This window comes from Dama dama, chromosome X (genome assembly GCF_033118175.1).
Source record: "Dama dama isolate Ldn47 chromosome X, ASM3311817v1, whole genome shotgun sequence".
Lineage (NCBI taxonomy): Eukaryota > Metazoa > Chordata > Mammalia > Artiodactyla > Cervidae > Dama > Dama dama.
The window spans coordinates 98,994,168-99,021,598 of record NC_083714.1 but is presented as its reverse complement, the minus strand read 5'-3'; the positions used below and the strand labels follow the sequence as shown (position 1 = coordinate 99,021,598).

At 49.9% G+C, this 27,431-nt stretch overlaps 2 protein-coding genes and 1 long non-coding RNA gene across 13 annotated transcripts in view; 2 read left to right on the top strand and 1 right to left on the bottom strand.

Moving 5' to 3' along the window:
• GATA1 (GATA binding protein 1) overlaps positions 1-1,196 on the top strand; it is a 6,700-nt gene extending 5,504 nt beyond the window's left edge. For both annotated transcript variants that reach the window (XM_061137148.1, XM_061137147.1), the window contains exons 5-6: positions 142-267; positions 694-1,196. In XM_061137148.1, coding sequence (XP_060993131.1) covers positions 142-267; positions 694-1,065 — 498 coding nt within the window. In that variant the 3' untranslated portion in view covers positions 1,066-1,196. The remainder of the gene's footprint in view (positions 1-141; positions 268-693) is intronic.
• LOC133052330 (uncharacterized) overlaps positions 1-9,539 on the bottom strand; it is a 21,472-nt gene extending 11,933 nt beyond the window's left edge. For 2 of the 3 annotated variants that reach the window (XR_009692028.1, XR_009692029.1), the window contains exons 1-3: positions 9,303-9,539; positions 2,446-2,559; positions 537-751 (exon numbers count right to left, since the gene is read on the bottom strand). This is a non-coding gene — a long non-coding RNA (uncharacterized LOC133052330). Of the gene's footprint in view, positions 1-536; positions 752-2,331; positions 2,560-9,302 lie in introns of all 3 variants that reach the window. The other variant, XR_009692030.1, reaches the window with a different exon arrangement.
• Positions 8,897-27,431, top strand: HDAC6 (histone deacetylase 6). Of its 8 annotated transcripts, none has more exons than XM_061137143.1 (29): positions 8,901-9,011; positions 10,059-10,181; positions 10,267-10,395; positions 10,530-10,618; positions 12,566-12,650; positions 12,757-12,797; positions 13,479-13,575; positions 13,717-13,814; positions 15,026-15,130; positions 15,249-15,317; positions 18,905-19,031; positions 19,128-19,193; positions 19,286-19,345; positions 19,425-19,514; positions 19,825-19,931; positions 20,021-20,088; positions 20,343-20,514; positions 20,604-20,732; positions 20,892-21,060; positions 21,366-21,499; positions 22,019-22,087; positions 22,197-22,389; positions 23,848-23,997; positions 25,435-25,609; positions 25,720-26,144; positions 26,228-26,332; positions 26,461-26,607; positions 26,703-26,831; positions 27,046-27,431. In XM_061137143.1, the coding sequence occupies exons 2-29, from the start codon at positions 10,089-10,091 to the stop codon at positions 27,112-27,114; spliced, it is 3,390 nt and encodes a 1,129-aa protein (XP_060993126.1). In that variant the 5' UTR covers positions 8,901-9,011; positions 10,059-10,088; the 3' UTR covers positions 27,115-27,431. The 8 variants fall into 8 exon arrangements, with proteins under 8 accessions (XP_060993129.1, XP_060993126.1, XP_060993122.1 ...); XM_061137139.1 differs by having other exon boundaries at positions 8,903-8,979; XM_061137140.1 differs by having other exon boundaries at positions 8,915-8,979; positions 10,037-10,181.

Sequence of the window (27,431 nt, the reverse complement as noted above, 5' to 3'; positions counted from 1 at the left end):
TATCCTGGCAGGGAGGCCCTGTCCTCACCCACACAGAAACTCCAGCCCTCTCCCTGAAGCAAACCCTGTCTTCAACCTGACCCTCACCTCTTTGGTCCTCCACCCAGAGGTGTGTCCATGCTTACTTGCTCTCTCCCCCAGATTGTCAGCAAAAGGGCAGGGACCCAGTGTACCAACTGCCAGACAACCACCACGACACTGTGGCGGAGAAATGCCAGCGGGGACCCTGTGTGCAATGCCTGCGGCCTCTACTACAAGCTACACCAGGTGACCCAGGGCCCTTGGAGCCTCCCTCCTCTCCTTCCTCCCATTTCCCTTCCTTCCCCTCCACCCTTCCCCCTTCCCTTCTCCATTAGATATTTCCTTCCTTCCTCCTCCTTCACCCTTCCTCCATCCCTCATTCCCTCACCCCTCCACCCTCTCTCCTGATTCCCACCTGTTACCTCCTCCCTAGGCCATCAGCTAATTTCCACTCCCCTGCCCTGCCCTAGACCAGAGGCAGCTCCCATCAACCTGAGAGGCTTTCCCAAACTCACAGCCTGAAAACTTCAGGATTCTTGTCATATCAGGGGCACATTCCCTAATCCTTGAATAAGTTCTCTCTTCTTAGAAGTGGGGTGAATTGGTCATCCCTGGAGGAGTCATAGAGCAAGATGTGGAGCTGGGAAACAGCCATGGCCTCCCTCTTGGCAGGTGAACCGACCACTGACCATGAGGAAGGATGGTATCCAGACTCGAAACCGCAAGGCATCTGGGAAAGGGAAAAAGAAACGGGGATCCAGCCTAGGAGCTACAGGAGCAGCAGAAGGACCATCTGGCGGCTTCATGGTGGTGGCTGGGGGCAGCAGTAGCGGGAATTGTGGGGAGGTGACCTCAGGCTTGACATTGGGCCCACCTGGTACTGCCCATGTCTACCAAGGCCTGGGCCCTGTAGTGCTATCAGGGCCTGTTAGCCATATCATGCCATTCCCAGGACCCCTGTTGGGCTCACCCACAGGCTCCTTCCCCACAGGCCCTGTGCCTCCCACCACCACCACCTCTGTGGTGGCCCCACTCAGCTCATGAGGGCACAAAGAATGGCCTCAGGGCGGGGTCTGGTGTTCCCTCCCCATTTCTAGCCAGCAGTGCGTCCCACCCAACCTTCTGGGACCTAGAAAAACCTTGGGCTGGACCTTCAAAGCTTCTGTAAAATAAAACCACCAGAGTCCTGAAAATAGAGATGTGAGTCTGTGTGGGACTGGGGGGTGTGTGTGTATCTGTGTCCACGATTTTTTCATGACACTGTGGGCTGCCATGTGTGACCATGGGAGATGGCACATGGGGCTTCACAATTGTAATGGTATATGTGAAACTGAGTGTGACAGCGTCCAGGTGGTATGAGACAGCACGTGCACCAACATGTCATGGCGGGAGCTGGTGTGCAACGGGCACTAGGGATGAGGCTGTGTGACATGATGTGTGTGACTCCAGATACACTTGAAAAGCTGGGCAGGGGTGAGTGTGTGAAGTATGTGGAAGTGTGTCAGCGGCAGCACGTGCTGAGTAAATGTGTGGGGTTGTGCACCAGTGGGGTGATCTTTGAGACAGCACGACGGCATGTGCGCTGGGCACAGAAGTGGATCCATACACATTTCGGAACGTTGAACGAGAACTGTTATATGATGGTGTGTGAGGCACAGCAGTGGGACCGTGAGGGTCTGAGTTTTAGAATGTCTTTGTGGGTCTGGTGACAACAGTATTTCTGTGTAAGTCTGTATGTGTGTGAGCATATCGTATGGCGTGGGCCATGTCCCAGTGTCTCCGAGTGGCTGACAATGTATGTGTTAGTTGTTTAGCTGTGTCTGACTCTTTGCGATCCCATGGACTGTAGCCCGCCAGGCTCCTCTGTCCATGGAATTCTCCAGGCAAGAATACTGGAGTGGGTTGCCATTTCTTTCTCCAGGGGATCTTCCCAACCCAGGGATTGAACCCGGGTGTCCTGCATTGCAGGCAGATTTTTTACCGTCTGAGCCATCAGTTTCAGTTGGTGTAAGCTAGGAACCCTCTTCTAAGGGACATCAGACATCTGAGGACAGGAAAGGGAGGAAGGGAGGGGGGGATGGTAGCCGTCAAGTAGGTCAGAAGGCCACTGCGGGACTGTGAGGCTGTCTATGGGCCTTTCTGTCACTCAGCTCTTACCTCTCTCAACCCAGATAGGCCTGCAGCCCTGTGGGAAATGGTAGAGAACAAGCGGGGGAGATTAGGAGGACAAAGTGCCCTCTGGGGGTGATATTTAGACCCTGAAGGTCGGGGAGCTCCCCACAGTACCAGCTCCCGCCCCAACACACCTACCTACTCACCAGGGTGAACTGCTTCCCTGAACATGGAACCTGTACTTCCATTTAACAAACCTTTACACGGGAGCAGTCAGGTGACATCCTAAACCAGACAGGTTAAGTGGCTCACCACAGCTGGCCGAGGCTTTCCAGCAGCTCCTAACAGAAAGCAGCACCTTTAACTGAGTGCTCACTGTGGGTCAGCAACAGCTGAGAGGCTTCAGCCACCTTAGTTCATGAACATCTGAAAAAAAAAAAAAAGCCTGAGGAAACTGCACTCATGCTCATTTGATTAATGAAAAGCTAGGCTCAGAACTTGCCCTAACCACACTGAGTTGAAGGAGTGGATTTTAGATGGGTGACCCTCCCTTCACCATAGTGAGTCTTGCTGCTGCCAAGTCGCTTCAGTCGTGTCCGACTCTGTGCGACCCCATAGATGGCAGTCCACCAGGCTCTGCCGCCCCTGGGATTCTCCAGGCAAGAATACTGGAGTGGGTATAGTGAGTCTTACTCACACTTAATTGGTCTGGTTCTCTGTAGAGCTTCTCCCTTGGAGCCCCAAGGTGGGGACTGTGGGTCCACACACTTGAACACAGTAGGGGTGAGTAGCTGTCCTGAACAGAGCAGCACCCCTTCAGAGCAGTCACCACACTAGCCCATGTGAGAATCATAGTGGTCCACACACTCCTTACAGGAACTGTCCACAAGGGCCCTGGCCCTGTAAAAGCCTGGTTGCCCCACAGGACCCCAGCCCTCTCAGCCTGGAGGAGGCCTACTCTTCATCTTGAACAGAAACCCCTCTCAGAACCTGTGTGGAAGTGTGCCTGGCCCCATCCTGCTCAGGAACCTGGGTCCGCACCGGCTATAAGAATGGCTGCCCAAGCCCGGTACAGAAACCTAGTTCTGGGACTCTAAGGGAATCCCTTTTTCTAATTATCAACAGGAAACCCAGCCTGACTCTGGACAGGAACAGCAGCCCTCACCTTGCACAGGAGGAACCCCTGGCCTCCCATGGCACAAGAACCTCTGCCTTACTCCTGCTGGCAATCTGGAACTCCCACTGAAAGAAGGTCCCTGCACCACCCCTAACAGAAATGCCTGTCCTGACCCTCTTCCCTAGCCTCACTCTCTTTATAGGAATCCTATCTTGACCTTGGACAGGACACCTATGTCCTCACAATGTACTGGAGCCCTGCCCTTCAGGTGGCATTTTCAAATACCTCACTCACTAGAAAATATAGTGAGTGCAGAAAATCCAGACTGAGTTTAGAAGCCCTTGCCTCCAAGGTGGACAACTCCTGATGTCACTCTGCACAATGAGCCTGATTCTCACAACCCACCGTGCAGAGCATGCAGGAACTCATGCTCTAACTCTCAACATGAACCTCAGTCTTGAACTTACACAGGAAACCCTGTGTCAGGGACACCTGTCCTAACCCTCAACTTTAAGCCCATATCTCATCCTATGCAGCCACCTATGGCCTCACTTTGCATAGGATCCTCCTCCCAGACACTGTAGAGGGCTTCCCCTCCTCACCCTCTGCGCCAGGGCCATGATTCTCTACAGGAGGCCTTGACTATAACTATCCTGGAACTTCTAACCAGACTTTAGGCAGAAAACCTTTATCCTGACTCTCCACAGAAATCCTTAACTTGACTCATTTATAGGAATCTCTGACCTGATCCTTTCCAGGAACTCCTAACCTCCCCCTGTGGAAACACCCCTGTGACCCTGCACGGGAAGCCCTGTGACTCTCTACGACAGCCCCTTTCCCGGCCTTGTTCCAGAAGCCCCTCTTTTGCCCTTTACAGGAGCCACTGTCCTGACCCAACAGAAGAAACCCTCACCTGAATCTATGAAGGTGACCGTGTCCTACCTCTGCACAGGATCTCTGTCCTGATGCTGCATGGGACCACCCTCTGAGTCCTTTCAGGAACTTATGTCCTGAGCTGGTACAGAAAACCCTGCTCTCACACTCAAAGGGAACCTCTGATTTGAGAGACATCCAAGAAATGAACCAGTATATAAAAACATCTGTCCTGCACAGGACTTCTGCTCCGACCTTGTTAAATAATCCAGAATCTGAATCACCATGATCACCTGTCCTGAGTCTGTACAAGAACCCTGGCCTCCTGGAGTAGGAAATGGCAAGCCACTCCAGTATTCTTGCCTGCAAAATCCAATGGACAGTGGAGCCTGGCGGGCAACAGTCCACAGGGTCACAAACAGTTGGACAACACTGAAGCAACTTACCATGCACACTGCTACATTTAAAATGGATAACCAACAAGGACGTACTGTATCACAGAGAACTCTGTTCAATGTCATGTGGCAACTTGGATGGGAGGGGTGTTGGGAGGAGAATGGATATGTGTATATGTATGGGTGAGTCCCTTTGCTGTTCACCTGAAACTATCATAATATTGTCTGTTAATTGGCTATACCCCCAACAAAATGAAAAACAAGCAAGCAAACAAACAAACAAACCCTGGCCTAACCCCTAAAAGAGTCTCTCGATCTGTGTCTCTGGCCACCCAGCTCTGATCCCATGCAGAAATACCTGGCCTCAGTATGTTATGATCCTCTGGCCTGACCCTCTACAGAAAACCACCCTTCTAGCCTCTAAAGGAACAGCCACGCTTAATCTGCCTTCACATCCTTCCCTCTCATTCTACAATGTCTCCAATCCTCATATTTTTCTACAAACCTGTCTTACCAAATGATAGGGTCATTCTCCAGACCTCAGACAAAACAACCTGACCCTGTAGAGAAACCTCTGTACCTCCACGAGAACCCCTGTCCTGATACATTAAAGAGAATTCTTGATAGCAGTGCTGTCCAAAAGAAATACAATTCTAGTCACATGTGTAATTTTAAATTTTCATGCAGCTGTATTAAAAAGAGAGAAAAACAGGTGACGTTAATTTAAATGATATATATTATACTTTACCCACTATAATTGAGTACAGTTGACACTTTAACAACAAGGGGGAAGAGCACTGACACCTCCAAGCAGTGAAAATCCATGTATAATATAGTCAGTCCTCTATATTTGGTTTCTCCACATCAGCAGTTTCACATCTATAGACTCGCAAAGAGTCAGACAAGACTGAGCGACTAAGCACAGATTCGACCAACCTCGGATCCTGTAGCAGTAGCATGTATTGAAAAAAAGTTGCATACAAGTGAACCCACAAATTGAAATCCATTTTGTTCAAGGACCAACGGTATTTCATTTCAATATGTAATCGATATAGGGGCTTCCCTGGTGGCCCAGTGGTGAAGAATCCACCTGACAGTGCAGGAGTCATGGGTTCCACCCCTGATCTAGAACAATCCCACATGCTGTGGAGCAACTGAGCCCGAGCACCACAACTGAGCCTGTGCTCTAGAGCCCAGGAATCGTAACTACTGAGCCCACCCGCCCTAGAGCCTGTGCTTTGCAACAAGAGAGGCCACTGCAATGAGAAGCCCAAGCATCACAGCTAGAGTTACTCCTGCTCTCCACAATGAGAGGAATGCCCACATTGCAATGAAGACCAAGCACAGTCAGTAATAAATAAAATTATTTTAATCAATTTAAAAGCTATTGCTGGGACTTCCCTGGTGGTCCAGTGGTTAGAACTCCGCACTTCCACTATAGGGGGCCTTCCCTCATAATTTCGTCGGTAAAGAATGTGCCTGCACTGCAGGAGACCCAGGTTCGATCCCTGGGTTAGGATGATCCCCTGGAGAAGGAAATGACAACCCATTCCAGTATCCTTTCCTGAAACAGCCCACTGATAGAGAAGCCTGGTGGGCTGCAGTACATTGGGTCACAAAGAATCGGGCATGATTGAGTGACTGACTCACACTCTTTCTCCACTTTATGGGTCTCAGGTTTGATCCCTGGTCAGGGAACTAATATCCCCCATGACACAGCTCACCCCCCCAAAAATGTTATCGAGATATTTATTTATACCAATTTAAAAAAAAAACTCAGTGTGTATTCCAAACTTACAGTACATCTCAAGTTGGACTAGTCACATTTCAAGGGCTCAGTGTGTAGCTAGTAACTACCACATTGGACAGCATAGCTCTGTGGAGTCTATAGAATCCTGTAGCAGGCACTGCTGTACGCTCTCAAACCTGTTCCTTTTCTTCCTAGGCTCACTCACTTTTCCAACCTCCCTTATAATTAGATATGGGCATGTGACAGAGCTCTGACCAATGGAATGTGGGCAGATTGACATACTACACTTCCAGACCTCGTCCATAAAATTCTCTCAAAGAATCTTCGACTCTCTCTTTCCCCATCTATTAGCTGAATAGTGAGGATTCCAAGGGCTTAGAGGAGAGCAGAGCTGTGAAATGAAGTTGCCTGGGTCCATGAATGACCAGTAATAAATATTCCCAATGGATTTTGTATGAGTAAGAAATAAACATGCATCTGTGAAGCCTCTGAGATTCTAGGTTTTACAGCAGCTAACATAATTTAGCACAATTAATAGCAATCTAGACTGACTCTGGACATGAACACCTAATCCTAAGTTTGTATGAACACAGCTCTGAATCTTTACAGAAAAACCCGTGCTGACCCTGAACTGGGCTACATAATCTCTTTATGGGCTTCCCTGGTGGCTCAGCAGTAAAGAATCCACCTGGAATGCAGGAAACCAGGGTTCGATCCCTGGGTTGGGAAGATCCCCTGGAGGAGGACATGACAACCCACTTCAGTATTCTTGCCTGGAGAATTCCATGGACAGAGTTGCCTGGTGGGCTACAGTCCATATGGTCACACAAGAGTCAGACACAACTGAAGCGACTAAGCAGCAGCAGCAGGGGAAGATAACCTGGAGAATGAAATGGCAAGCCACTCCAGTATTCTTCCCTGGGAAATCTCAAGGACAGAGGAGCCTGGTGGGCTACAAGAGTTGGACACAACTTTGCAACTAAACAACCACAACCACCTCTTTATAGGAACCTGTCATAATGCAGTTTATGGAGCCTCATCCTGAATTTGTATGGGAATGTGTAGCCTGGAGTTCCCTAGAAACAACTGGTATTTCCTGTGTAGAAACCCCTGCCTAGTTTCATAGAGGAACACCACTACAGAAACTATAGGAATCCCTATCCTCATTCTGTCCAGGAACATTTGCTTGACCCAGTACAAGAACAGCAGAAATAACCTGACCTTTTCTATGAATCCCTATACTCACACCTCACCCAAGAGGAATACCAATCCTCAGGAAACATGCAACCTCTGCACTCATCCTGTAAAAGAATCCCAGCCAGATAAAGGAAACCGAAGACTGACACTGTACAGCAGGGATCAGCAAACCGTGACCTTCAGGCCAAAGCCAGACTGCAACCTGTTTTTACACTTTTAAAGAGAAAAAAAGAACATAAAGAAGAGAAAGGGAGGGGAAGGGAGGGAGAGAAGAAGGAAAAGAAAGAAAGGGAACCAAAAGAAAGGAAAAGAAAGGAAGAGAGGGAAGGAGAACAGGAAGAAAGACAATGCCACAGTGGCCATATAAGACCTGGAAAGCCTAAAATATTTGTTATTAGGCCCTTTATAGAAAAAGTTTGCCATTGTCAGCTCTAGAGAAATCTCTCTTCTGACTATTCAGAAAAATATGGGCCTTGGCCTTTACAAGACTCCCTACTCTTTTACCCTGCATCACAATCTCAAAATGCTCCTTAGGGTGTATCACTGTCTATATGCTTTCTTTGGTCTATGCAGAGGCTTAAAGGTCTTAAGGCTGTAACGCTCTTCCACTGGGACAAAACACATGGTCAGATAGGAAAAGACTGTAAGGGACGAGAAGGCTTGAACTGGGGTTTGCAAGAAGGTCAGAGGACCCAGCTACTGGGCAATGGGGCTGTCAATCTGTTTGTTAGTAAGTGATGTTGAACCTCAGACCGCTTATCTCTCCCACCCCAGCCTACAGCCCGGTAGGAAATGGTGAAGAATGAGAGAGGGAGATTAGGAGGACAAACTGGCTTACTGTGGGGCTGACATTTAGACATGCGATGTGAGGTAGCTGGGGATGGGGTGCACAGGGGCAACTCCCCCCTACGGCACACACTTTCTATTACAGCATGGGAGCAGAAGTGACCCTGTGGAGGGCCACCACCCAAATAAAAACTCCCCTCCTGAGGTCCATTCTGTCTCTGGGCACTATCATTATCACAATTTTCCAGATGAGGAAACTGAAGCACAGAGATATTCAGTAACTTGCCCAAGGTCACATGGTTAAGTCACGTAACCTTAGTTTCCTCATCTGCAAAGCAGCCTCAAGGAACTACCTCATAGTACTGTGGCTTATGACAATGCCTGTCACAACAATACTTGCTATTATCACAATTATTTGCCCCTACCAAGACTCCTTCCGCTCCACCATTCATTTTCGCGGCAGAATATTAATACCTAACATTTGGTGAATGTTTCTTGTGTACTACCTTAGTGAACATGAACTCAGAAAATCCTCACATTTATCATCATCACCACTCCCATTTTGGCCGCCATCAGCCTTGTCCAGATTCCAACGCTCTCCAGGCACAACCACCAGCCCGCCCGGGCTACGTCATTACCGCGCGTCGCGCGGGAAGCCACGGGGAGGTGAGAAAGCGCCCCTTCCTAACGCCCTTGTTTGCTTGCTTGCACTCTTGAGTCATCGCACGGTAAGTTGGCGCGGGTCTGGAGGGCTCCTAAGGTAAGTGGACCGAGAATGAGGGACGGCGGCCATGGCCGACAGAACGACAGCAGTGGTGGTTGGGAGAGGGTCGGGCTTGAGCCCGAGCGCTTGGTCGAACCGCCGGCACGCGCCTCATGCAGGCGCAGTACGGCCAGCGTCGCGCGCAGAGAAGTGGATTAGCCGTTAGTGAATCCACGGGAGGTGTGGCCCGCACTAGGGGCGCGGCGGCGCGGCAAGATCCCCTGTGTGGGCGGAATCGGGGCGGTCTGTGGAGAGACCGGCCCAATGTAAAAGAGGGGAATCACGCACCTGCGGTTGTCAGGAATTTGGAGGCTCCAGGCAAGGGCGGAGTTTGAGAAAGGGGCTGCACCCGGTGGGTGGAGCGGAAGGGATTGGTCGGTGCCAATGGCGGCGAGAAGGAGGAGGGGCCAGCGGAAGGCGGTTCGAACTGGCTGGAAGGGGCTTGGTGAAGCGCTAGGGGTTGGACCTGGGTAGGGGGTGGGGCCTGTTGGAGGGAAAGAGGCAGTCCCCTGAGGAGCCGGGCTTGTCGAAACGTTAGGGTCAGGATCTAGCCAAGTAGAAGGTGCTGGGCTGGCCCGATAAGGGGTGGAGTTACGTGAATCGTTAAGGGTGGAGTCGGGGCCTGGGCTGGATCTGGCTGAGTGAAAGGGTGGCTGATTATCTCGGGAGATTGGCTGGAAGGGGCAGGTTTGCGAAGGGGTGGGGGTCTGCGCGAGGCTTTGAGGAATGAAAGGGTTGATAGAGCGGAAGGGGCGGTGAGAACGGACTGAGCTTGGGGGTTAATTGCTCTGTTAAAGGGCAAGACTTTGAAAGGAGAAAGAATAGTGTTAAAGGGATGGAGCCTAGTGGAATGGGCGGGACCAGGTAGGATGGACACCCTGTTGGAGGGAGAGAGCCTTGAGAGGCGGAGTTTAGAAGGCGGTGGGGAAGAGCCAGCATAAGGGAAGGAGACTAGCGTAGGGGGCGGGGTCTGGGAAGGGGCTGGGATATGGGGTCTTAAGGGCGTTCGGGCCCCTTCCCAGTTACCTCCACCCCACCCCCCAGGACCGCGTCAGGGGTGAAGTCTCCCCAGCCATGACCTCCACCGGTCAGGATTCCACTACACCCAAGGAGCGAAGGAGTAGGCATAATCCCCACTCCCCCACCCACGATTCCAGCATCACCTCGGTGAGGCCCCCCAACCTGCCTTGATGAGGGGGAGGGGGAGCAGCGGGCTGTGCGTTGGACTCTGACCTTTCTCTCTGTTTGGCAGAAGCGAGGTGTTAAAAAGGGTGCCATACTCCGCTCCAGCCCCAATCTAGCGGAGGTAAAGAAGAAAGGCAGAATGAAGAAGCTTAGCCAAACAGCCGAGCAAGACCTAATCATGGGGCTGCAAGGGCTGGTGAGAGGGGCCTGGCCTCAATTTAGCCTCCTGGGACAATCAAAACCCTAAGGTTCTACATCCTGGACTGTGTGGGATGTTCCCACTGATTCAGACCCTCAATGCATCAGTCGTTCCCATTTTTTTCCTCGCAGGATCTGAACTTGGAGGCCAGGGCACTGTCTGGCACTGGCTTGGTGTTCGATGAACAGCTAAATGAATTCCACTGCCTCTGGGATGACAGGTGAGGCTGGCTCCTCCAGGCCATACCCAAACTATACAAATATATGCACTTAGAGCCCATTAGCAAGAATGAACCCTTTCTTAATCTAGCCTAGAGACTGGAAGCAGATGATTTAGGGAGATGGGGCTCAGGCTCGAATGGGTTCTTTTCATTTAGCCAGCGAACCTTTATTGAGTGCCTACTGTGTACCAGAGATGATGATACAAATGTGTCAGACAAGACAGACAGGGAGCTGACAGGTAAGTAGGAGAACAGGTCTCGAAGTAGCCATCAGCAATGTGAGGTGTTTAATGAAGGAGGACCTAAGACCAGGGCTTTCAAGAGTGTTTACTAGAGGACCTTAGACTAGTATCCAGGGTTCTCAGGAGGCTTCCTTGAAGAAGGGACCTTTGTGCTGAAATGGAAGAATTACACTTCCCATTCAGTCACATGTTGCAATCCATCAGCAAATTCTTTTGGCTTTGTTCAAAATGTATTCAGAATCTGACCTGTCCTTGCTGCCTCCACTGCCACTACCATTATGACTCACCTAGACTTGCAGAGGCCTCCTTGCTTCCACCCTCACCCCTACTGCCTGTTTTCCACACAGCAGCCTAAAAGAATACATACGATGATCTCTCTCTTAAAGTCCTTCAAGGACAGACTGTTTCCCTGAAGGTAAAGTTTAAATTCTTCATCCTGGCCTTCAGTGTTCCACGTGACCTGGTTCCATATCACCTCCATGACCTCGTCAGCCAATCCTCCCCCTCATTTGCTTTGCTTCACTTCCTGCACACTGATCCCCTTACTGTTCTTCCAACATGCCTGGCATTCTCTCATCTCAGCCTCCTCTCCCAGTTAACATTCAGATCTCAAGGAGACCCTTGGAGAGGGCTTTGCCTGGCCACTCCCCTTTCCCCACACCTGAGATATTCCTAACCCATGGCATTGTTTTGTCCATTATTATTCTTATGTGGAGAATGAAATGGCAACCCACTCCAGCATTCTTGCCTGGGAAATCCCATGGACAGAGGAGCCTGGAGGGCTACAGTCTATGGAGTCGCAGAGTCGGACATGACTTAGTAACTAAAAACAACATACTTAAGTGTTTACCAGTTTAATTTCTATTGCCCCTCTTCCAGTGGAAGACTCCAGATGGCAAAAGGCTTCATTACCAAATACATATCTATCTCCAGAGGCACTAGGGACAGGCAGTAGACAAAACAAACAAAATTCCTGCCTTTGTGGAGATTACATTGTAGAGGAGGGAGACACAGTAAACAAACAAAAAACAAGGGATAAAGTATGTTAGAAGAAGTGTTATGGAGAAATGCTGAAGCAGGAGGGAGAGTAGCAGAAAGTGCGGTGGAGGGTACTCTTCAGTTTTAAATATGATCAGGTAAGGCCTCATTATCTGAGCAGAGATCTGAAGGAGGTAAGGGAGTGAACTAGAGAGACATCTGGGAGAAGATTGTCCTGGGCAGGAAGGAGAGCAAGTGGAAACTTGGTTTTGATTAAGGAATAGGGAGGAGCCCGGTGTAGAAGCAAGCAGTAGGAGATGGGGGTCAGAGAGGTGATGGGAGCAGATGGTCACAGGACTTCTGGGGCATGGAGAGGACTTTGGCTTTTACCCTGAATGAGATGGGAGCCAGGAGAAGGTTTTGAGTAGAGGAAGGACGTGACCTGATTTGAGTTTTAACCAATGTCTAGGCTGCTGTGCAGAGAAAGGACTGCTGGGGGAGCAGAGGCAGAAGCCAGGAGGCCAGCTGAGTGCAGTAACCCAAGCCAGAGTTTATGGTAGCATTCACTGGAGGTGATAGGAGAGAGTCAGGCTCTGGATATGTTGTGAGAACAGAGCCACCAGGTGCCAGAGGTGACTCCAGTTTCATGGGTCAGCAGCCGTGGAAGGGCAGATGGGGCAGATGTGGTGCTCACCAGTGTCATATATCTGTATCTCTGTCAACCCAGCTTCCCGGAAGGCCCAGAGCGGCTCCATGCCATCAAGGAGCAACTGATCCAGGAGGGTCTCCTGGACCGCTGCGTGTCCTTTCAGGTGAGTCCCCCAGCCAGCATCCTGGGCGGAAGGCAGTGACTGAGGGAGGGACCCGGGCACAGCCAGAGCAGATCCTTAGCCCTTTGTCTCTCTCTTGTCTCCCTAGGCCCGATTCGCCGAAAAGGAGGAGCTGATGTTGGTTCACAGGTGAAGGTTTAGGAGCCTCGTAGGGGATGGGGAGGCGGCTGCCCCTGGGCCAATGCTTTGAGAAGGAATGTCACTTGGGCAAGTCACTGAGCCTCTCTGAATCTCAGTGTCATGCCTGTAACCTGGGAGCTAGTAAACATAAGGATGGTGTGATATGTACTTAGAATGGTGTCTGGCATATCATCAGTCCCTGGTGAGCTATTTTTGTTACTATAATCTGATGTGTAAACAGACAATGGATATGTGGATGGAATGATCAGAGGGTTCCCCCAGCGGGGCTGAAGGAACCCAGAATAAGAGGCCTGTTGTGGTATGTCTCAAGGAAAGTTAGCTTGTCAGAGGGAGTATCAGAGCTGAGAAGAGAAAAAGAATGAGTCTAATGAAGAAGGCTGAGGAGAGGGAGGTCCAGACAGCTGGGACAGTCTGGCCAAAGGCCTGGAGGTAGGATCTGATACGGCCAGAGCAGAGGACAAAGGATATTACTAGAAATGAGACAGACTGGGGAAGGAGCACGGAAGGTGTCCTCTACCCCAGCTATCTCCTACATTGACAGGTGAGGAGGCCTGACTTGTTCCGGGGGTTTGATGAATGGAGGACTCTGTTGGGGAGGGTATGGGGCCCTGGTTCAGGGCCAGGGAGGGAGGCGGACCCCTGAATCCCATTCCCCATCTATGTACCCAGCCTAGAATACATTGATCTGATGGAAACGACCCAGTACATGAACGAGGGGGAACTCCACGTCCTAGCAGATACCTATGACTCAGTTTATCTGCATCCGGTATGGATGAGAACTGTGAGGGCAGAGGGTGGTGGCCATCCTGGGATTCCCCATTCCCACATCCACACCACCCTGGAGGGAGTAGCTGAGTGGCCACTCTCTCCCTCATTCCCTTCTCTGACTCCCTACTGTCTTCTCCAGAACTCATACACCTGCGCCTGCCTGGCCTCAGGCTCTGTCCTCAGGCTGGTGGATGCAGTCCTGGGGGCTGAGATCCGGAATGGCATGGCCATCGTCAGGTAGGGCCCACTGGCATTTGGCTTTTTACATTAAAAAAAAATCCTTTCTCAAATGTGAAAGGTAGTGATATGGATAGTATATTTACATGGTTCAAGAATCAAATGTGAAAAAAGGTTGACAGTCAGGTACAAGTGAAAGTCCTCCCTACCCCTCACCCCATCTCCAGACCCCTGCTTCCTCTCCTGGAGGTAATCACTGTAACCAATGATTCATGTGTCCTCCTGGAAACAGTCTGTGCCTATTTGTGGGATAAATACCATATTTTATTGATTCTAGGATGTATATTATTTCATATTTGTAACATCTTGAAATTCAGATGCATTTTAGAAACAGTAATGCCTCAGAATTCCTTTGGCATAATTTCCTGCTTTGTTGTTGACATGTGAAAAAATCACAGTCCATCTTATTATCCTTGGCACCCCAGAAGTGATGAAATGCAGAAGATGTAGTTTTTTTCCTCCCTCCCCTTTGGTTTTAGTTGCTCAGTTGTGCCCAACTCTTAAAGCTCCATGCCCTGTAACCTGCCAGACTCCTCTGTCCATGGGATTCTCCAGGCAAGAATACTGGAATGGGTTGCCATTCCCTTCTCCAGGGGATCTTCCCAATCCAGGAATCAAACCTGGGTCTCCGGCATTGCAGGCAGATTCTTTACCGACTGAGCTATGAGGGAAGCCCTCCTCCCCTTTATTAGCCACAAATTATGATAGCATTCAATACACTTCCTGTACCATGCGTTTTTCACTTTTATATCTTGGAAAGCTTTTTTCTTTAACAGTGTATAGGCTAGACCTGTGTAGAACACCATTATACAAATACGCAGTAAGTTAACCAGCCCCTACCATTGGGCATTTTAGTTCTCTCCAATCAATTGCTGTTTCCAAAAAAATGCTGCAACAAATATCATCCAATTATAAACATGTTATTTCACCCTTTTTGTTATATAGGTTGTGGACTAAGTCCCCAGGAGCAGAAGGACTTGGTATGAGGGTGTATGCATTGATCATTTAATGAGCATTTTCAAATTTCCTTCAGAGAGAGAAGAGTAGACTAGGGGTGAGGGTCTGAGGGCCCCAAGTACTCAGTTCCTGGCAGCTGTGCAGGCATCAGCACTGAGGGAGTTGGTGGTCCAGGAGTAGAGAGCAGGAAGAGTCCATCTCTGCCGAGGAGAACCCCACCACCAGCAATCTGTGGCCTTCCCTGCCCTGCTCAGGCCTCCTGGACACCACGCCCAGCACAGTCTCATGGATGGGTATTGCATGTTCAACCACGTGGCCGTGGCTGCCCGTTACGCCCAACAGAAGCATGATATTCAGAGGTCAGCAGCAAGCAGCAGGACGGGTGTAATGAGGGTGATATGAGGTGGGGTGTCCTGGTCTGGGCACTTCTTCCCTTGATCTTCTTACATAGTGGCCCCCTTTCTCTCCCATTCACAGGGTCCTTATCGTGGATTGGGATGTGCACCATGGTCAGGGAATACAGTTCGCCTTTGACCAAGATCCTAGGTATGCCGGGATGCTAGAGTACTACCCCAAATGCTAGATTCCCAGCCACCCCCTACCTTTACAGGCGCAGCCAGAAGGGGCCCCAGAGGGAAGGGAAGGCATTCATATTCATTGGTTGGACCTGTCCTGGGAACAGGCTCAGTGCTGCCCTCTGCATGTCTGCTGTCTCTCTCAGAATTTCACTCTGAGGCAGGGGCTATTGGGGTCCCCATTTTACAGATCAGGGAACTGAGGCTTACAGGTTAAGAGGTCGTACAGAGAAGTTGAAGAGACAGGATTTGAGTCCACGGTATTTGGAGAGCTCATTCACCAATTTACCCAGGAGCTGAAGTGAACCTCAAAATACTACTTTGTTTTCCAATTATTTGTTAAAAAATTAAAGGGAGTTAGTTCCCTGGTCACCTAGTGGTTAGGATTCTGGGCTTTCATTGCCACAGCTGGGGTTCAATCCCTGGTCAGGGAACTGAAATCCCACAAGCTGTATGGCACAGCCAAAAAAAAAATAATATCAAAATGTCTAAAGCAGTGAGCCTCCTGTAATTCCCATCACCTCAAAGTAACTAAATTTTTCCTGTAGATATACAAATGTTCATCATTATTACTATTATTAACATACTACCACTACATTTTCTTTGGCAACTTGCTTTTTTGCTTTTAACAGTATGGTGTGGGCACCTCTCCATGTTAGTACCTCTGAAAAGCATCTCATTCTTTGTAAGGCTCTACCATGTTCCATGGTATGGCTGTACCTTTGGTCATTTAATCCTAGGACATTTACAGTGCTTCCCAGTCTTTGCTATTACGGACAATTCTACAGTGAATAGTCTGGTAAATATATAATTTTATACTTCTCTGAGCACATCTGTAGGATGTTTTACTTGGGCTTTTATTGAATTGATTGCATAAATTATACTTTCTCCCTTGTAAGAGGGCTCTTGCCCTCCTGTGGCACTTTATCTAATCTAGGTTGGTGGTTCTCCAGACATTGCTTTGTTATTTTCCACCATTCAGTGTTGCTGGCACATGTCCAGATATCAGTCTGATTTCATTCCTTTCCAATATATTTTCCTTTCTGGAAGGTTTTAGGTTCTTCCTGGTGACCTAAATTTTCACTGCGCCACTGATTCTACTTACCAGTGGTAGACATTTTACATCAGAATATTCACACCTTTCTTAAATCCTCAGAAGTTTTCTGTTAGATTTTGATGATTTCTTCTACTGTGTCCTCTCTGGTCTCTCTGTTAGTCAGATGTTAGACTTCCTGGGTTGATCCTCTGTATCTCTTATTTTTTATCTCATGTCTTCTGTCTCTTTTTCCTTTTGCTCTGTGTCCTGGGAGATTTACTCAACTTTACCTTCTAATTCAACAGTCTTCCTGTTGAATTGTGTGTTTATGAATTCTTTTAATCTCCAAGATCACTTTCTTGCTCTCTGTGTCTATGCTCTACTAAGCTTTAGTTTACTTATTTTCTTTGTCTTCATAACAATGTTTTAAGAACTATCCGAAGGAAATAGCAACCCACTCCAGTACTCTTGCCTGGAAAATCCCATGGATGGAGGAGCATGGTAGGCTATAGTCCATGGGGTAGCAATGAGTCAGACACGACTGAGCGACTTCACTTCACTTCAATTCCTGATGGAGTTAAGAGACAGAAATAGGAAGCTGGATGATTGAAGGTCATAGATAGATTTCTTTTTCATTTATACATTCTTATTCATAAGGAAGAATGTACTGAATATATTCATAGTTCTTCATACCTATACATATAGTCAGTCATATATCCAGAGAAGAATACAGCTGTTGCCTCCAAGGCATTTATTAAAACAAAAAGAATGACTAATCATACTAAGGAAATCTTATTATCATGCCTAAGAAAAGTAACAAGAATTCCTTTAATAAACTAAAACTTAGTAGTTAAAAGGAAAAAAATTAATTTGGTGAGTTTCTCATTCAGTGACAGAATTGATTTTGAGTGCATTGACCTAGATCTGTGCTTGACTTCTCCAGAAGGGAAACTTCAAACTGTCTTGGATATCCTCCCAACATGTTCAGTATGGGAGAGGCCTCACTGGGGCCCTGGATCCTCAGACAACTTTCCAGGGATTTGTTGAAGTCTCTAATTGACGTCCTTTCTCCCACTCTCTGTTTTCCTACTGTTGATTCTTGTTTAAAATATCTTTACTATCTTTTGATAGGATTGTAGGGGAGTGAGGAGGTAAACCTGTGCTATTAATTTACCATTCTTTTACTGGAAGTTGATTGAACTTATTTATTTACTTATTTTTGGCTACACATCAGCTTGTGGGATCTTAGTTCCCTGACCAGGGATGGAACCCAGACCTTTGGCAATGAAAGCACAGAGTCCTAACCACTGGACCATTAGGGAATTCCCAGTTGAACTTATTTTATCTCCTTCTGTTTGTTTTATAAACTTGGACTTTCTTCAGATCTTTTCTTTAGTCCTTTCTTTCCCTGATGATAATCTTTATGTTCTACTGTATGTTTATCTATTAGAGTCAAAAGTGAAACAATCACCCCCCCCATCTGCTCAAGACCAGAGTTTTTGCATGGACTTCATCCCCCAATTCCAAGATAGTTTTCTTCTATTTCAAAAATCCTTTTACTCCAGTTAGCATTTTATTTCACAACTACAGTATGAACATTTATTAAAATGTGACTGTTAAGTTTGCCTAGATTCATTGTTTACTACTATTTCTTGCCTTTTCCTAAAATAGAAAAAAATGCTGCCTTAAATCCTTTCTGGAACAAGGGAGGAAGTGAATGAACAGATGGATAGAAGGATGGATGAGAGATACTCATTTTGATCGCCTCATTCAGAATCAAGCCTTCCTACTGGGCTTACTATCAGAACATATACCATTGTGACTTCAGTATCTGTTCTGTGTCAGTCTTCCTCACTGCTCTGAGTGCTTTCTCTAGAAAACAGAAGTGATAGAGGTGGCCTATAAGGTATTGGAGAAGGAATTGCCCCCTCACTGGCCTCATGGAGCCCCAGCCAGCATCCCTACTCCAGCCCCACATAGCTCCCGAGTCTCCCCACTTCCTTCAGTGAAAATACGAAGCTCCCTAGCTTTGCCTGGCATTCTTTTCAGCCTTACCTGGCTCCCACTAACTAAGAGCCACATGCCCCTATGGGCCTCCGGTGTCATAATGTTCTGTGGTGACTACCATGGTAACAGAGGCAGGTGGGTAAGCAGGCATGATCTAGAGTCCCCCATGGGGTCAGGAGCCCTCGGGGGTGGAATAGACCTGATAGCTCTCGGGGTCTCAGAGGTAGAACTGTATGGGCACTGAAAGGGGCAGCAGTGTTGACTGTGGGAGGAATTTCAGTAAGAGACCAAATGAATGAGTGAGTGAGGTAATGGGTAAATAAATGGAAGAATTAATGGATGGGAAGATGAATAATTTGGCAACTGAATGGAAGAATGAATATATGAATTTAAAAATTCATGGGGAAATTAATGAGAGAATGAATGAGTGGTTAAGTCAACTATGGTAGCTGTGGGTTGGAGGTTTCTGGGGAGTACTGACTGAACCCCGCACTTCTTTTTTTCTCTGCCTCCAGTGTCCTCTATTTCTCCATCCACCGCTATGAGCAGGGTCGGTTCTGGCCCCATCTTAAGGCCTCTAATTGGTCCACCACAGGTTTAGGCCAAGGCCAGGGATACACCATCAACGTGCCTTGGAACCAGGTCAGTGTCTGCCCACCCTTCACCCCCAAAGTGAGACCCACTCCTGCCCTTCAGAGCAGATAGCAGCACGTCCCCATCATGCCTCCCTGTCTGCAGGTGGGGATGCAAGATGCTGACTACATCGCCGCTTTCCTTCACGTCCTCCTGCCAGTCGCATTTGAGGTCCTGGGGCTCTGGGGTGTGCTGGGGCAGAGGTGATGTTGAGGGATGGGCCATGAGAGCAGGTGGCCTCATGTGATTCCTTCCTCCTTCAGTTCCAGCCCCAGCTGGTCCTGGTAGCTGCTGGATTTGATGCCCTCCAAGGGGACCCCAAGGTAAGGCAGGTACACGGGGATGGCGGGAGGGCAGAAGGAGGCCCCGTGGAGCCAGGCTGACCCTCCGTGTCCCCCCCAGGGTGAGATGGCCGCCACTCCAGCAGGGTTCGCCCAGCTCACCCATCTGCTCATGGGTCTTGCAGAAGGCAAGCTGATCCTCTCACTGGAGGTGAGTGACTCACTTCCACTTCAGCCCATAGATCCTGGAAGACAGAAGAACAACATTCAAATCTGGCAGAAGTTCCTGCCCCAGCATTTCCACTTACTAGCTGGACAGCCTCACCTAAGTCCCTCAACTTCCCTATGCCTCTGCTTCCCTTATGTCAGAGGTGCGTCATAATAGTGGTAACCACCTCAGATTATTTGCTCAGCAAATGAAATCACCCTTCAAATGCCTTGACATGCAGCCAGCACCACCCCAGTGTCATTCATACTCTTCTCTGGTAACATCTGGCTCTTTCCTGCCCTCCTTCTCCCAGGGTGGCTATAATCTCCGCTCTCTGGCTGAAGGTGTCAGCGCCTCCCTCCACACCCTTCTGGGTGACCCTTGTCCCATACTGGAGTGTCCTGGTGCCCCCTGCCCGAGGTAAGCCCAGGGGGAGGAGGGGAGAAGCAGGCCCCTCACTGCTCACTCAGGGGCCGGTTGGTCACATTTTACCCTCACTTGACCTCCAGTGCCCAGGTGTCACTCTCCTGTGCTCTAGAAGCCCTTGAACCCTTCTGGGAGAGCCTTGTGAGATCAGGTAGGTGGCAGGGAGTGTGTTGGGTCAGGGGTTGGGCAGGGAATGAGCTGTGGGAGGAGTTTCTCTTCAGACCCCACTCTGACCTTCCTGGGCTACCTTGCTAGGTTGGGGGGGTCAGGCCCTCTCTCTCACTGGGCCCTGATTTCAGGCCTCCCACCCCTTTTTAGGTTTGGGTAAACCTCATTCCAGAGTATTACAGGGATCTAGGTTGGGGTGGCGTAAGGGAGTAGGGTGAATGTAGCCTCTCCTTGCAGTTGAGACCCTGGAGGAAAAGGACACTATGGAGAAGGATGATGTGGAAGAGAAGGAGGAAGAGGGACTGCCACAGTCCCCTGAGCTCTCCATTCCGATATGGCCGGTGCTGCAGGCTCGCACGGGGTTGGTCTATGACCAGCGGATGATGGACCACTACAACTTGTGGGATAAGTAGGCAGTTAGAGAGCCAGGCTAAGTGGGAGGTGGGGAGGGACCCCCGCTTTCAGTACTAAGCCCTGCCTCTGTTCCCCTACTCCTAGCTACCATCCTGAGATGCCCCAGCGCATCCACTGTATCATGCATCACCTGGATGAACTGGGCCTTGCCAAGCGCTGCCACGCCCTGCCTGTAAGACCCGCTACAGATGCTGAGCTGCTCACCTGCCACAGGTCAGACCCACGTGGCCAGGGTAGGATGGGCCTCAGAGCGTGGAGCCTGGGCTTGCCTCTCTGATACATGGAGCTGTTACAAGACACGGGGTGGGGGGGGGATGTGGAGGGGACAGAATTACCTGGCTGTCTTCTCAAGTGCCCCCTCTGTACCTCCAGTGCTGAGCACTTGGAACGTCTGCGGGCCACGGAGAAGATGAAGACCCGGGAGCTGCGCCGTGAGGGTGCCAACTATGACTCCATCTACATCTGCTCCAGCACTTTTTCCTGCGCACAGCTGGCTGCAGGCGCCGCCTGTCGCCTGGTGGAGGCAGTACTGGCCGGAGAGGTGCGTGCGCTTTGGGGAGGGGACCCTGGGCTCCTGGCAAGGAAGTCCTGGGGGCAGGGGGGTGGGAAAGAGGCGACTCTGAGAGTTGGGCCAAGCCTGAGGAAAGGGGACCCCAGCCCCAGCTCGCCAGAGGCCTTGCTCACAGGGAAGTGCACCCAGGGGGATGGGGCCTACAGGGCGGTGGGGAGGAGGCCTTAGCAGCTGGTGGAGTAGTAGGGGGACAAGAGACAGGGAAGAAGAGAGGAAATGGGAGGGAAAGTGGTGAGGGTGGGTGGTCTAATCTTTGCTTCCTGCCCCTCCCCCAGGTTTTGAATGGCATTGCTGTAGTGCGACCTCCTGGCCACCATGCAGAACCGGATGCAGCTTGTGGTTTCTGTTTTTTTAATTCTGTGGCTGTGGCTGCTCGCCATGCCCAGGCCATCAGTGGGCATGCGCTGCGGTAAAGCTCCCTGCCCCCACTGCCCAGTGCTTACTCAGCAGGCCCTGTAATGCAGCCCCCAAAGTTACCCAGAAACACCCCAGGGTCCAGTTGCCCAGCACTTCCAGAAAAGGACCAAGGAGGATCTAGCCTCTGGGGCCTGACCCAAATGGGATCCCCAGATTGTGGCATGCAGGTGCTTATCAAACAGAATCCAGGGTCCCCTGCCCCAGAAAATCTGGCCCTTGATGACTATCCTAGCAGAACCCAGGGGCCAACCTCTGGTGCTTACTTCAAAAGGCCCATGGCACTTACCCATGTGGGGCCCAGGATCTGGCCCTGAGCACTTGCTCTGACCCACAGTGAAGCCCTTAGGACTCAGATAGGACCCACAAGCCTGCCACCCAGCGCTTTCCCCAGGGACTCAGGGTCCTGCCACCCGTGGTAAATGTCCCGACACACAGACACCAGAGGTGTAGCCCCTGCCCTCCCCCAGGGAACCAATGTTGCCAGGTAACTAAGGTGCTGTCCCCTCCTCAGGATCCTGATCGTGGACTGGGACATCCATCATGGTAATGGAACTCAGCACATATTTGAGGAGGACCCCAGGTGAGGGGCTGGGGCAGGGGCTGGAGGGTGGTCAGGGAGATGGGCAGGCCATGCCTCAGGGGCACCTTGCTAACCAGCTGTGTCTCCCCTTCCCACCCTGTCACCACAGTGTGCTATACATTTCCCTGCACCGCTATGATCATGGTACCTTCTTTCCCGTGGGGAATGAGGGTGCCAGTACCCGGGTAGGAAAAGCTATGGGCACAGGATTCACTGTCAATGTGGCCTGGAATGGGCCCCGCATGGGTGATGCTGACTACCTGGCTGCCTGGCATCGTCTGGTGCTTCCCATTGCTTATGAGGTATGATTCAGGGTGCACGTGATGAGACTCTGTATGTGGTAGTGAGTGTGCATGTGTCCAACTTACAGGTGACTGATCCTGTGAGAGGGCCTGTGGGTGACAGTAGTGATGGCTTTGGGTGAAAGGATGTGACTGTGTGATGGCCTTTGGATATGTCTGTGCAGTGTCTGTCTGTGACTGCCCTCTGTGTGTAACTGTGAGGACTTCTGGGTGTGTGAGAGTAATCTTGCCTGGAAATGTGCCTGGTTGTGAACATGTCCCACGTGTACACCATCACTAGTGCTGGTCTGTGTGTGATGGTGGCCCCGTGTGACTGCCATCTCTATGGAACTGCATGGTATTGAGGGGTTCGAGTATGTGTGAGACTCTGCGGGTAGCTGTTTGTCACTACCATTGCTCTGTGTGATGGCTGTGATATTGTACATCACTGCACATTGCTCTCTCTATGACAGTCATCTCTCCAACTGTCTCCTATGGCCTATATATTAATATGTATTTGCCTGACACTGAGTGGCTGTAGGTAACTCTCTTCTCCATGTGTAAACCATGTATGTCTGTGACAAATCATGTATGCATGACTAACTCTGAGGGTTGATGAATGCGAGTGCCATCTTTGTGACCTCTGTGCAGACATGCATGTTCAGATGTGTATGTATGTCTGTGCACAGTGGCTGTGACTACCTTCTGTGTTTGTGTAACTCTTGAAATAGTATGTGTGTGACTGTGTGCAAGTGTCCATCTCCTGTGGGTGCAATAGCATGTATGACTATTTTGACTTCGGTGGCGATGTGTATAATTGTGTTGGTGCAGGAGTAGCTGTGGATTACTGTTTCCTCTGAGAAATTACGTGTGTGTGTGTGTGTGTGTGACTCTTACCATGAATAGTCCAGTTTGTATGAGACTGTCTGATTGTGTGTGGCTGTATGTGACCATCTTCTGTGTGTGGCACTTTTGTTGTCGTCTTCTATGATGGAAGCATGTGTGTACCTCTCTTTAGCACTGTGTATAAAACCCTGTGTTGTACACATGTGTCCCATGTTTTATCCAGGGAGGGGAGTGTTTGCCTCTTGGTCTTACCCTTGGGTGTGTATGTGAGAACATAATCTCTCTGTTTCATGTCACTGTCTCTTGACATGAGTCTCCACAGCTTACAGTTTTGCTTCGTGTCCCCGTCCATCCATTTCTCACATCTACATCTCTCTGTATCTTGTGTTTCAAAATCTGTGTCTGATGTGTCCATGTCTCCAAGTCTCTCTTGTGTCTCCATGTCCTGCCCTCCCTATTTTCAGGGCTCTGGGCTTGTGTCTCCCGGGCTTCGGGTCCCATGTCTCCATCCCTCTGACTTGCATCACCCTGTTTTCATTTGTCCTTGTCTCCATGTCTCTGGGTCTCCCTGAGCTACTGAGTCCCCATGCCCCCTCGTTCATGCTCAGTATGTCTCTTCTCTCTCTGCCTCAGTTTAATCCAGAACTGGTGCTGGTCTCAGCTGGCTTCGATGCTGCCCGGGGGGATCCTCTGGGCGGCTGCCAGGTGTCGCCTGAGGGCTATGCCCACCTCACCCACCTGCTGATGGGCTTGGCCAATGGCCATATCATCCTAATCCTAGAGGTAACTCTCTCAGTCCCTCTTCCCATGGTCAGAGGATGGTTGGGAAGACTTGGGTGTCCCCACCTGGGGTTGTGGGCACATACTGGGCATTAGTAACACCAGCATGAGCAACTTTAATTGAGTACTCACTATGTGCAGGACATCTCTCAGCACTTAACATGTGTAACTAATGCATTTACTTAAAGCAGTCTTGTGAGGTAAGGTCTGCTGACTTTATCATTTTCCTCTCTCAAGATCAGGGAAGCTGAAACACAGAGAGCTGTAGTGACTAGCCAGAGATCACATATTTAATAATGGCAGAGCCAGGCTTGGACCCAAGCAGCTTGGCACCAAAGTCTATGCTTTTTACCTCTGCTTGAGCTGCATCCAACAAAATCCTAGGACAAAGGAAGTTCACTGACCTTTTGTAAATTACTCAGTGCCCCTGCCCCTTGTACCTCAGTATCCTCATCTGTAAGGTGTGGTTGGCTAATCATGGAGGGGTGCCTGGAAAGTCATAAGCCTTGTACAAGAGCTGTAGCTTATTGTTACGCATTGTTCATATGTTAGTTTTACCCTCTCAGCAATCTTATGTGCTGTTATTATTGCTCCTTCACAGATGAGGACAAAAAGTCACAGAAAGATTAATTGACTAGTAAGATGTCCCACCATGTGCCCAGGCCTGCTTGTGGCAGAGCGGAGTGGTAGACTCTTTCCTCAGGTAGCCCAGGTTTTAACCTCAGTGCTACTTCTTACCAGCTGTTAGGCTCTCAGACAAGTCATCTAATCACTCTGAGCCAAAGTTTCTTTATCGGGAAAAAAAGCAGAGACTGGGGTTCCTATAGAGTGTGAGAAACAGGGGATCCCTTACCAGGTCAGGACAGAGGTTCATGTAGAGAGAAAGATCAGTTGTTCCTATACCAGGGCGGGAGAGGGGCTTCTGGGTGGGTGGATTTAGGGGTTCCCATTACTGTGGAGGCAGGTTCCTGCACCAGTTTGGTCCATGTGGCTGTGAGGATTCAGTGCTTAGAATAGGGTCTAGGACTTCCCTGGTGGTCCAGTGGTTAAGACTCTGTGCTTCCACTGCAGGGAAGGGGTTCGATCCCTGGTTGGGGAACTAAGATCCCATGTGCTGCAAGGCTTGGCCAAAAAAAACTAGGGTCTAGCACATAGCAAGCACTTGATGAACATTAGCTCTTACTATTGTTGCCATTAGTGCTGTCATTGTTGTGGTTAATATTATCTTGCACATTACATCACAAGTTTATCACCCTCACAACCATCTCACACAGTGGGTGCTGCTCATCTGACACATGTGGGTTCTACTAACTTGTCCCCAGTACCCACCCTCCAGACTTTCAGGGCCCCAAGGGGAGATTGGGAGGCAAGACATTGTGTCTCCTGAATTCCCTGAGGACTACCCCATCATACCTTTCCCTCCTCTTTTCCTTAACAAAGGGTGGTTATAACCTGACGTCCATCTCAGAGTCCATGGCTGCCTGCACTCGCTCCCTCCTTGGGGATCCACTGCCCCTGCTGACCCGGCTGCGGCCCCCACTATCAGGAGCCCAGGCGTCTATTACTGAAACCATCCAAGTCCATCGAAGATACTGGCGCAGTTTGCGGGTCATGAGTGAGTGGGCATGGGGCATTGGGGGCGATGGGGGCTCAGGGGAGGGCAGGGATCAGAGGTGAGAGAAGGGATAGCACCCACATTCAAGGATCTCCCTCCCATGGTTCCAGAGCGCAAAAACAAAGAGGGACTCTCCAGTTCTAAGTTGATCACCAAGAAGGCATCCCAACCAGCCAGTTCTGGGTCAGCCTGTGTGACAACCACAGTGGAAGGGAACATCCTGGAGGCAGGCATGGGACAGGCCGCCTCAGAAGCATCTGTGAAAGAGTCCACTCCAGATCAGACAGAGTCAGAGACAGCTCCAGTAGAACTTACTCAGGGCCAGTCTTCAGACACAGCCACACAAGGAGCTGCACTGGACCAGACCATCTCAGAGGGGGCCATGAGGGGAGCTGAGCTGATCCAAAATCCTCCAGCCTCATGCATTGAAAACAGGATTCCTCCAGCCTTACCTGTGCAAGGAGCCACAGTCCAGACATCCCCTAGTAAGCTGACGGGGAATCTCAGAGTATTGGACCTAGATAGCACAACTCAGGTAAGGCCCACCACACCCAAGTAAGGGGAAGAAGGGATGAGGATCAGGCCTTCTAAATACATCTTTCCTCTCCATGTGTACAGGAGCCCCCAGAAGAGGAAGGACTCCTAGGAGAGGCAGCTGGAGGTCAAGACATGAATGAGTCAGTGCCAGTGCAGGTCTTTGGAGATCATGCTGACACTGACCAGGTGAGCTCAGGGAGAGGCTAGAACGGTGGCTTCCTTCTCACACCCATTTGTGCCTCGACCTAGGAGTATGTGCTATAAGATTAATGGGGAGATGGAGTCTCTAGCTTACTCAGTTTTACCCACCCCAGGTCATGTTTTATGCAGTGAGACCACTGCTTTGGTGTCCCCATTTGGCAGCAGTATGCCCCATACCTGAGACAGGGCTGAACGTGACCCAACCTTGTCAGGACTGTGGAACACTCCAGGAGAACTGGGTGTGTCTGTCTTGCTATCAGGTATGCAGCTGAAGAAGAGTGTGGGGTGGAGGTTGACCCAGGAGCAAACCCTAGGTGGGTCTAATCTCCACCCAACACTCATTCCCCAACTTCAGGTCTACTGCGGTCGTTACATCAGTGCTCATATGCTCCAACACCATGAAGGCTCAGGACACCCACTAGTACTCAGCTATGCCGACCTGTCTGCCTGGTGTTACCACTGTCAGGCCTATGTCCACCACAAGGTGGGCCCTGGACAGACCCTCTAATGTGTGCACACTCACTCACACTCCCTCCCCTACACACACACCTTTTGTGATTGGGTAAGGGACAAATGGAAACCCTTCTGCATGTGGGATAGGCCAAGAGACAGTGTGGTTGAGGGCTGGAGTTGGGGCTGCCTCCTAGCTGAGGTAGAGGGGTGCTCACTTTACCTCCCCTCTCTTGCCTCCTTCTCAGGATCTCCTAGCGGTGAAGAACATCGCCCACCAGAACAAGTTTGGGGAAGACATACCCCACTCAGACTAAATCCCAGGATGTGCTCTTTTACCTTCAGAGTCCCAAGATAGACCAGCCTTAGTTCATTCCATCCTGAAGACCCTTTCCAACTCCCCCAGGGTGCTGATTTAAGTGTACGTACTCGTATGAAGACTGTGGTCATCGATTGTATATCTCTCCCTGCCCACTGCCTGCTCAAGGGACTCTATCTACTCTGCCGCAAAAGGAAAGGGGAGCACAGCTCAGTGACCCCAAAGGGGCCTGATATAAACCTATTTTGAAGGGCAAGAGAATCAACTGTAGTGTGGCAGGGTTGCATATGCAATAAAGTACAAACTGTTAAAACA

Coding starts and splice junctions, on each gene's coding strand:
- HDAC6 (XM_061137143.1), top strand. CDS start 10,089: ATGACCTCCACCGGTCAGGATTCCACTACACCCAAGGAGCGAAGGAGT. Junction 20,089..20,342: donor GGAGAGCCTTGTGAGATCAG/GTAGGTGGCAGG, acceptor CTCTCCTTGCAG/TTGAGACCCTGGAGGAAAAG. Junction 20,515..20,603: donor CACTACAACTTGTGGGATAA/GTAGGCAGTTAG, acceptor CCCTACTCCTAG/CTACCATCCTGAGATGCCCC.